Here is an 11,145-nt window from a genome sequence, read left to right as displayed (position 1 = left end):
GAGAAAGAGAAAGAGAGAGAGTTATGAAGGACTTGGAGTTGTGACTGGTTGAAGTACTATGCATTGTCACAATTGTCCAACACATATACAATAAATAACCATTGATGACACCACAGGACAGAAGTCTTAAACACCATGACATCTACAGAAAAAGAATAAGAACAGATAAGAACAGAAAGATGAAAATGTTTTTCAGAGTTGAGACAGGAGGGGAGCATCTGGGGCGCAGAATGAGCTTCCTACTGAGTTCTGTAGGTTCTCAGCTCTGAGTGGCCCAGCGGCTGCTGTCATGGTGATTTGACAGTCTCACTGGTGGGGTGATGACTTCACTTCCTTGTTTGAGAGCTTCTGTGACCCACCAAGCATGCACGTGCGAATTCTAGTCAGTACATCCTCCACATGTGCAGTGGGCAAAGTTTTGTAGCATGTCCATGAATTCTTCCTTTTACATCCTTCAGGGAGACGGATTTGTATTTCCCAGCCCATTGACCTGGATATTATTACAAGTGAGAGCGAAATAACATTGGTTGAACAGCTGGCTCTGCTTGCAATCTGCTGCACATCTGCCCATTTCATGGCGGTCTGCGGGCCAGATATTCAGTCCATACCTCTCCTCTCTCCAGGCAACAGACTTGTTTATCAGTCCATCCATCGGTGTCTTTCAGTGTGTTTAAATCTAATATCTTTCTTTATAAAGAGTATTGATGACTTCCATTGTTCTGCTAGCTAGACATATTCCCTTGGTAAGCTGTTTGGTAAAATGAGGTTGACTAGTTTCATGTCCCAGGTACAGGGAAGAAATAAGCATTAATTCAAGGATGGAAACTTAAAAACATTAAAAAAGGGGAGGTCAGATATACTTGAGTTGACTCGAGTTCACGGCTATCTCTGCTCAGTCTCTTAATATTTACAGGAAAAAAAATAAGATAAGCTACAATGACAACAACATTAACAACAACAAGCACGACGACAAACAGACAACAAGAATAGCAAGTGTAACAATAAAAGGATGTCAATATTTAAATTCATTCATTCAAAACAAAGAATATCTTTGTGTTTCTTTAAAGTCATGGCAAGTCAATATGACCTGATTATGGACCTTCTCCTCCTCCTTCTATGACTACACTGCAAGATAGACAGAAGCATTGCCATCTTTTTCTGTTAGCCACGTTAGCTTAGCATCTTTGCAAGGCAATGTAGACAGTCATGCTGTTTGTGGGGTTGAGGGCTGGCTGTTTAGCCCCGGAGACATTTGCCTCCATCCTCTGTGTGAGTCTCTTAGCGCGGTGTGCCATCCAGGGCTGAGGAGGATGGGGTGCTGGGGGTGGAGGAGCGAGGGGTAGCAGCAGGCGGGGTAGCAGCCGGGCTCCCAGTTCCGCTGCTCGGGGTGCAGGCAGAGGAGCTGATGGGAGCAGGGGTCTCTGACCCTGGGACGCTTCCCTGCTGCTGGCTGGCCTGCTGCTGCTGGGCCTGGAGGGTCTGACCACAGACATGGTGGTGCTTCTCCCAGTCTTTATGCTGGCAGAAGGAGCCGCAGTAGCGTGCTGTGTTGCATCCGCTGCACGTCTCACTGGCTTTGCGGCCACAGTTCCAGCAGCTCTGACAGACAGATAGAGACAACATTAACTAACACAAAACCAATACAGCAGAAGGATTTACAACCATTTCAGCTGATGAACTTCTGATAATCGCTAAAATGTCATTAGGACCCCTTGTTTGTTTTATTTTATGCCGCTATTCATCAAAGATCATCACGTGTTTGTAACAGCAAAATGCCACATCTAACAGAGAACTAGTGAACCCGACATGAAGATTAGCAACAGATATCAGTGCACCAGTCGGCACATTAACAGAACAAGCCTCTGCTTTTACAACACTTAAGCTTAAAACAAACCACAGACAGATCAAAAACCCATCTACCATTACACTTAGGGCCTCTTATACAGTATATCTTGGAAACCGCAGGGAGAGCATGCCAGGGCGGCTGCATATCCACAGGAAACCCGAGAACAAGGTTACAAACAGCTCCTGAAAGTTCTCCTCTGGGGCGCTTCTCTCTCATAAACATCACTCCTGCAATTAATGACAGATGTGAGCCATATTTCTCTCTCACTTAACTGATTAAACGTCAAGGTCTCCAATGGTGATTAGCAAATGAAAGCGCCTTCCCTTACTTCCTCTCAGCTGAATTGGCAACACCTTTCCAAACATGCTAGCTACTCTGACGGAAGAGTAAAAAAGGAAGGCGGAAAGTGAGGTTAATAGATGCCTGATTGACCTTGCTTTGCAAGATGCAAGATGATTTGATCATATCTTCAAATCATCAACAAAGAAAGACAGAACACCACAACTATCAAAGTGGAGGAGGTTGACAGTTTTCGTGATGTGTTTGAAAGATTGAGGGTACATCTTTTGATGTTACTAAATTGTCTGTGTATGTTCCTACCTCACTGGAGTCCTCCTGTTGGTTGATTATGGAGAGAGCATCCTCGGCCGCCTGCCGCTTGGCCTCGGCTACCGTACGCTCCATCTTGGCCCGCTCGCTGCTTATCATCTCATGAGCCTTGCGCTCTGCCTCCGACACAGCCTTCTGCAGCTCTGACATGGCCTGTCGCTTCACCTCATTCACTGCCTCTTCTGGAAAGAGTGTGGAGACAGAGGAAGTCAAGCCTCCCGTACCTGCAATATAATGTGTATTATATCATCCTGTCGTTGGAAGTTTATTTTCATTGAGTATACTGTTAAATTTAAGATTTTTTTCTTACATTTGTCCAGGATAAAACAGTTATTATTTCTGAGTATAAACATCTCTCACACAAAGGGAAGGACCCTTCTCTTTTGTATTTACATGGGGATAAGCATGTTACATAAAGCCATTCAAAACCATTGTGCCATTTACAAGAATTTTAAACACAATAATGTTTGTACTCTTACAAATAACATAAAGTGTTGTGCCTTTTAAAAGATAAATGGTAAAAGCAGTTTCATCTGCTAAATCTGTATTTCATCTGCAAAACAGAAACCCTAACCATAAAACAGATTTCACTCATGTGAGGACAAAATCAGAGAAAATAAATTTTTTGTTCTGGAGATGATTCAATTAATTCACACAGCAGAGAAAACATATAATATAAACATATTCATAACTTTTTGTTTGTAAGATCAGCTCCATATATAGTAATACCTGGGCATCAATTTTTAAATGTGATAAGCACAGGATAGTGGGTATATTAACACATGATGTATTGCTTACTTTAATTTAATTATGAAGGCATTGAGGAAGTTATATTTATGAACCAATCACTTTTGCATACACCCACTGCATTCTTATGTAACTGAATGTGGCATGTTTAATAAGTTACATTAGATCATCTAATGCATCAAGGTGTGAAAAAGTTAAAAGGATCTTATTTAAAGATGAGCAAAACATTTTTTTCTTTTTAATTTGAAAAATATCTTCAAGACAACGAGCCAATTAATCGCAGGTAATCACTCGGAAGACCTGCTTTAGCTGGAGCAATTTGTTATTTTATACTTCTTCTGTGGAACGAATAACCTTGCCGTGCGGGTGTTAAGCAGTGGAATTCCAACTGAACGTCAAAGCAAAAGGAGGGCTTTTTGTTTGCTTCCATCAAGCCTGTAACTTGACTAATTGTGTATGCAAATCAGGCAATTTATATTTAAATTATGCATTTCCATTGTGATCCCAGAGGCCCATGTGGTGAGGGGAAGTGGGAAACCGGTAGGACACCGTGCAAGGTGCTTGAATATTTATCACCAACTGTAAACATTTTGCCCATTTCAAACAGATGTATTCACTGCTGCACTCCATTGTGTTAAAAATCCTATTTTGCAATCCTCCCTGGGTCACATTTAGATCAGTCTCTCTTCAGCCAGAATATATGCGACTGAAGGGAAACGGATGCCAGAAATACTGAGAAGAATACAGAGAGAATGAAAAAGAGTGGGCACCATTTATCCCTCAGACAAAAGATAGATACAGCTTTATGTCTGACAAATATGCTTCACTTTACTTCATTTGCTTTGTACACATTACACTTGTATTACAAATGTAAAATGTTTTCAATATCAGACTGAATGTGCGCTTTTAATAAAGACAGATATTTTCTCTCCATTGTGATTGAGCTACATTTTTAAACCAGGGTGGTTTTGTCTTTAACCTACTGTGCTGCCTGAAGTCATGGAAATTGCCCGGGTGCCGTGTGATATATGCCTTGTGCATGGAATTGTGATTACACACCAAATGCCTTAGATGGAAGATCGATCAAAGCTGGTGAGGGGAGGAGAGTACTGGAGAGCAGGCTGAGTCCCGATGGTGATACTCAATTCAATTTAAATGCATATTACTTGTTCTGAGTATCTCACACATCATGCTTGGTCAAGCAAGGGGACAATTTCTTTTCTCCAAGGGGTTTAAAAAGCAGATATACTGTATCACTGACGGTGAATACAAAGTGGATTCCTCGAGCATTGAACCCTCAGCGGAAAATTCTTTCAGTTTTTCAGGACAGCGATAATGGTGATTGCAGCGAAACTCATGAGTTTAAAGAATGCAGTTTGTGTACGCTAAAAATTGAATGGCAACTAATGAAAGCTGTTAAAACAACAAATTAGTTTCAATACTTGATTTTAACTGGCTCTACAAATCTCCCTCTACAATTTTACAACACTTTCGTTAAATAGAATAGCTGCAATGTATGTTGCTAAGGGTATTACAAAAGTGCCAAAAGCAAAAAGATACCAAGTCTTGCTACTGTACTTTCAACAGCAGAACCACTGGAGCAGCTGTAAAAGCTACTTATGTCCCTTATTTGACTGGCGCAATAAAATCGTTTTAAGACCTGACATCATATTTGGAGTGTGCAGTTTGTGGTGGTGAAAGTCTTATTTTTTAACTTCCTACTGTATCAAATATAAATGATTTTCTAACAGCAGCCTGACACATTAATTCAAGTCTAGCAAGGGAGAAAGTTGCAGACAGCAGACTACATTGGGATGAGAGGGGAGAATGGGGTTTAAATGAATGCCTCTCATCCACTTCCAGCCCTGAGTCATCTGGGTGAAAAAGATGGCCTTGATTTCTACAGAGAAAAAATGTCTTAAAAACTGCAGAGAGATAAAGAGAAAGAGGGAGAAAGAGTGTGTGTGATGACGGCAGGCTCACCAGCTTTCTTCCAGATCTCTTCAGGGACGTAGCCAGACACAGGCCGGTGCAGCAGCTCCCTGTGGATTTCTAGGGCGACACAAACCATGGTAATCAGAGATCAACCAATGTTTTGCATGACAAAGTCCAAAAGATTATGGAACAACTCAGCATGTTGTAGAACCTGTTGGTTACCCTGATGTTTCCGTCAGAAGGTTGAAAGAATAAGTTGATGTAAAATGGCTCAGGTTTTCATTGGACAGGGATACATACAACTGGCAACTGGTAATCTGTATAATCAGGATAACATAGGTGATATAGCCTAGTGGCAGCATGTACAAACTTGACAATATAGAGGACCTAGAATTGAACCTTGGGGTACACCACATTGGGATTTCTGGGCATAAAACTGCTGGAGAAAATAACTTAATCACTTTCATGTATGACGTCTCTTTATTAGTGGTTTGAAAACAGCTGATTTCAGAGAGAATTTGCAAGGAAGTGTTTGCACAAGTTACATCTTAACATAAAGTGGGACGAGTATCAAGAGGGCAAGTGGAATTCATATTTTAGATATTTATCATAAACACAAAGAAAGGCTGATGTTAGTGGAGATACCAGTGGAGACATGTTGTCCTACAATAAAAACATCACAAGAAGGCCTTGAAATGGAGTTAAACTTACAGGAACATGGCTGTAAGCAGCCTTGTAAACATACATATACTAATTACTTTGCCACTATGCCCTTTAATACCTGTAATACATGTACAGTATGTGTGTTCCCCTACCTGGTGTTGCGTTTTCCTGTGCTGCCGGGCTCTGCTGCCTTGACTGCCCACTGGCAGCGCCCTTCTTCAGCTCTTCAGCGTCGCTGTATCTCCTGATCCAGTAGTTGAGCTCCTCACGGTCAGCCTCCTGGCACCGCCGCAGTACTGTCAGCGAGCGTCTTGTTTTCTCCACCATGTCCATGATACAGTTCAGCAGCTGGGGGTGACAGGGAGTGGGCAAGGCGCTGAGTTTACACATAGACATAGATGAATTGATTTAAATTCAGCAAGGGTGTAGTGGTGGAGGATGGGGTTTTAAATTAAAAGCAACATCTATCATTATTTGTTGTTTTTATTTATTTATTTTCCATTGTTGTTAATTTAGTTAGTGTATCATTATTACATTCATCTGTATTGTTTGGTAGTAAAACAGTATGTGAAATAAACTTTCACCCTTGAAATATTGATCAGGTTTGTCAGGTCACACATCTCCGGCTGAAATCTTACTTAATCACTTCAGTCAATAATGCATTTGTGTTCACATTACTTGATTGGTTAATAAAATGTTCACTGCATACTAACAACAAGGAGGTGAAACAGCATCACCAATGTGACACTAGATATGCTGTCATATTGTAGTTTGAACATGCTTAAAGTTACAGACTGCAGCATTAAAAGGACTGGATTAACAACAGTGAAGGTGCACATGCAAACAATAATTTATCAATATTGAGACAATATTTAAACAAACATATTTACACGCAAGCATACATATACACATTGTTGTCTCCATTCTATATTAAAAGAACTATAGTCTTGATATGCATGTAATGCCAAACCTTTCTTTGAGTTGATCTCACTTAACAGTTTGTTTAAATAGTACACAAAACACATAAATATCACTCTTATTTTGTGGGCAGTGTAACAAAGACTTACAGTACAATGTGACATATAACCATTTAATGTGACTGAAATGAGTTAATCTCTGTTGCTTACAGAGGCAGAACTGTAAAGTATAGTAATAAAAAATGTTATTACTTTTCTTACATGGTCAAGGTGCTTCCACTCCTCAGCCCACTCTCTGTCTGTCAGCCTGTGGTCAATCACTTCCTCCTGCCTGGTCCCTGTATGCATACCTGTAAGCGAGAGAAAAAGATAGATAGACAGATAGAAAGATAAATAAAGGGCAAATTAGTATGACACAGAGGATCAATGTAACAATACTCCATCACTGCCTTACTCTTCCTTTGATCTATCCATTATTTGGTCCCTGGTTGAAACTCTCTCCATCCATTTCTTTCTCCTCCTCCCTCACTCCCCCTTTTCTTTGCTGTCTCCATATCTCTCTCCCACCCTCAGGGCAGGACTCAAATGACTGAGCTTCCAGGCCAATAAACATCCATCACAAAGCGAGACATGGTAAATGTCTGTACTATTTTTAGAACTGAGCCAAAGTCGTCATTACAGCTTCATCAAGGCTCAGTCTACACAGAAAAATGTCTCTAATGCAACAACACTGTGTCTAAATGTGCTTATGTTGTGCGCTCATACATCTCACAACGCATTATTTCAGTCAGCTGCCATGTTGCAGTGGCCTCATCTTTGGTTTGTGCTCTCGAAGGCAGCGGGCTGGCCTTGCGGTCAGAGAGACTTGTTTGTCAAACTGCTGTACCAACAAGGATCCACCAGGCTGAAGTGGTATATAAAGAACCCTGAGAACTGTTATGTAATGGTTAGGCTGTTAGGTAACTGTTTACCTTTATATATAAAACCCTCTTAATGTTTCTCTCTGTACTACAACAGAGTAAAAGCTTTGACATTATGCCATGTTTTTTGCTTAAAAATCTGAATGTATGGACACATACACGAACATGCACCCTTCCTCCTCCCCCATGTTCTCACCAATAGGCCTGGCTCTCTCCCGGATCTCCCGATGATTGGAGGCGGGGTGTCTGTAGGTGTCACGGTAGTGATGGGCAATGGCCATGTCATCCAGCCTGTAGTGCTGCGGAGGGAGGGGGCCCGGGTGGGGCATGCCATTGGGTTGGTAAGAGAGCCCATTAGATGGGCTGAAGCGCTGGGCAGGGCTTATGGTGCAGGGCCGCTTGCTAGGGTGAACATCTGGGTGCAGGGCACTGTCTCGTTCGAAGCCGTTCTCTTTGGTTCTGGGTGGAGAAGGAAAGAAGAAAGAGACAAATTTTGACTTTATTGTTTTATTTGGTTGTTTTTTTCCAGTGGGTGACAATTTCATTTGTTTGTAATAGACTATTTTGGAAGAAGAGTCACTGCGTTAGGAAAATTATTTACACCTACTGACAAATGTTTTAACTTGTTCCAAGTAAAATAACACAGAATATGAGACCAAATATGGCTGAAATGTTGTTACCAGATTTGAACATAAGCCTCTTGATACAGTGAAAGCCTGGCAAATAACAAAAGACCTCTTGAGGCACAATGGATCAGTAGAAAAAGGAATGGGAAATGAAAGAAGGAGACGAGAGAACACAGGTGCAAATCAGTGTGATGGTGATATCACACCTATTTTGTAAAAATGTCTGATTCAAAATTTGCTTGTTACAGTTATTACATACAAAAGCCAAACTTGAAACGTATCATCACAACTGTTCCACCCCTTTGTGTTGTAGTAAAGGCTTGAGTTGACCTGCTAACAGACTAAAGGACTGCAGTGAAAGGCTGTTTTTCCAGGAATCATCCCGTAATTCTTCCACTGAAAACACATCCATTCATACATACGCACACAAGCTCCAACACAAATTACAGACACACACATACATACATACTCACTCAAGTAGCTTCCAGGGGATCAGGTGGATTTTTGTTAGCCTGCTTCCAAAGATTAATGTGGCCAGGTGTGTTTGTGTGCGCGCATGCTTGCACATGTGTGCCTGTGTGTGTGTTCTCGGCTTTGTCAGTTCACGGTAAAATCTTGCCAGCCTCCCCCCTCTATCTGCAATCCTCCACTTTCCTCTCTCTCCCTCTCCTCTTCCTCCCCATCTCTCTCTCCGATGAACAGATTGAACTTCTTAATGAGCTGTTTTTATGGGCTCCTAATGCTCATCCACAGCTCTCCATATGCTCTTTCCCTCCATCCGTCCGTCTCTTGCTGCCTCCCTCGACTCATCCATCCATTCTCCCCCCTCCCAACCACACTCTTATCTCCCCAGCCTTCCTGCTACAACAATGTTTATATCTACAGGCACTGGAGTACACAAATGCACACACATTCACAGTCACCTATACAGTGCTCTGATGTGTGCGCACATAATTTACCTATACTGTAGATACATACATGGCTAATTTACATGCATATGCTAATGTAAAGATTTTAGATTTGAGAAATTGGGTTCATATTGTTTCTTTGGTAATGTGAGTAAATAACGTCTCAAAATGAGAAACATTCATTCAAATACTCGAAATTCTTCCATTCATTAACTTTTATTTCTAAATTCTCTCTTTAATTATATTTTAGTCAATTATTATTTCACTTTCAGTTTTTCAATGTGTTCTCTTGCCTGAAAGGCTTTTATTGTGAAACAACTGCAATAAGTGTTGATTACATTAACAAAATCATTCAATCAATTAGAAAGTGACAACAGTATTTATCTTAAAAAGAGAAACTCAGAGTAATAGTGTTGAGTCTGGTTTATGTATGATGGAATTCATGCTGTGAAAATATGCTGAATTATACTGACTTCACCATGCAAGCCATTAAAGTACAGGTACTGGTATTTTTGCACTCCCAGCTATTATTTAAATATCTGCTTTTGTTAGAGAATTTATGGTATACCCTATATGTAGCCTATGTTTTTTTTCACTCATATGCATACTGTACTGTGATATTCCTGGTCTGGTTTTCTGCAGACCATGGTATTAATCAGGATGCATTGATAGTGCATTGTTGTCTGTAATTAAGGATTCCCATTCAAATTCCAATATTCCGACACAGGGCTCCAATAAGCGGGAATGCAGAGCAGAGGTAAGCAGAAACCAGAGGTGCTTAGCCAGCCGTATTGGTGCTGGAGCCTCATCTGTATGTGTTATCAGCCCATCTCCCTAGGCAGACACAGACACAGACACACACACACACACACACATCCACACCTTAACACGTACCAAGGTGCACATACATGAACCATACTCACGCTTTCACACTGAATAGAGAACCATGCACACACGCTCACACAAACAGACCACATTTTTTTCACTGAATACAGATGCCTACTTACTTTTTCTCTCTCTCCATATATTCTCTTTCTCTCACATTTACACGCACACCTTCTCCCCTAAGCTCACTCCCCTATGCACCAGACGGCCTGCAAATATGCAGGTATTACAGAAAAGTCTGCCTATCTGAATGTTGGGGAAAAGAGAGGTGAGAATTATTAATATCGCGTTTGGCATTTTTGTCCCTCAGCAAATATAAAAAGTACATTTTCCTCTCCCCTGCCTGTATTAGAAAATTTTGACTCCCGGGAATTAGTCTTTATTTGAAAAAAACATGCACACATTGTACTCGTAACACAGACACAAACTCACAACCAAACACAAATTTCTGTTCAAGTAGTTAAAAATGCTTAATAATGTGTAATGATTGAATGTTTGTATGCATCTGTGGATAACTAAATGCATTTATTAAAAGCTTATTATTATTCCGAATTCCTTTGTGAAGTTATTTGGGGAGAAAATGTACACAAATCTATATATAGATTCAGATTTTAAGATTTTATTTTTTAGTCGTATTGCAGCTCTTTAACATAAAATGTTCTTTATCGGGCTTGGAAGGTGCCACAGTCTTAAACATGCTCACTGGTCTGGACATGTCTTGTGCTCGTTTCCTTTTCTGCTGCTTTGGGGTAAGACTGTTCTTTACAGCGCTGTGTGTTCCTGGACGTCACGTCTCAATGCTTGTCCATTAGAGCAGGGAACATTGAGTCATTACCAAAGTCCGTGACAACAAATGAATATAATGATTTGGCTGGGAGTGGGGGGTTGAACTGATGCAGAAAGAGAGACACACACAGGAGCGCACACTGTGTGCTTACTCACCCAATCAAGCATGGAAGCAAGCGATAACTTAAGTATCACAAATACACACAGAGCGCATTCATTGACACATTCACACTTTTCATTAAGACACAGCTGTCTTTTCCCTTTTTTCTATCCTCAGGATCTGTGTGTATGTGTGTGTGTATG

General features: G+C 40.9%; 1 protein-coding gene across 4 annotated transcripts in view; it reads right to left on the bottom strand.

Moving 5' to 3' along the window:
• Positions 1-6: 6 nt before the first annotated feature.
• The window catches only part of runx1t1 (RUNX1 partner transcriptional co-repressor 1), a 55,939-nt gene continuing 44,800 nt past the window's right edge, over positions 7-11,145 (bottom strand). Inside the window, exons 6-11 of one of the 4 annotated variants that reach the window (XM_035681744.1) lie at positions 7,834-8,096; positions 6,970-7,067; positions 5,953-6,148; positions 5,186-5,254; positions 2,447-2,679; positions 7-1,599 (exon numbers count right to left, since the gene is read on the bottom strand). In XM_035681744.1, the coding sequence (XP_035537637.1) occupies positions 1,279-1,599; positions 2,447-2,679; positions 5,186-5,254; positions 5,953-6,148; positions 6,970-7,067; positions 7,834-8,096 (1,180 nt within the window). In that variant the 3' untranslated portion in view covers positions 7-1,278. The remainder of the gene's footprint in view (positions 1,600-2,446; positions 2,680-5,185; positions 5,255-5,952; positions 6,149-6,969; positions 7,068-7,833; positions 8,097-11,145) is intronic. The other 3 variants (XM_035681747.1, XM_035681745.1, XM_035681748.1) reach the window with 3 other exon arrangements.

Source organism: Morone saxatilis, unplaced genomic scaffold (assembly GCF_004916995.1).
Source record: "Morone saxatilis isolate NCDOM2014 unplaced genomic scaffold, NCSU_SB_2.0 Contig9, whole genome shotgun sequence".
NCBI classification, from domain to species: domain Eukaryota; kingdom Metazoa; phylum Chordata; class Actinopteri; family Moronidae; genus Morone; species Morone saxatilis.
This window is presented reverse-complemented; position numbering and strand designations above follow the sequence as displayed.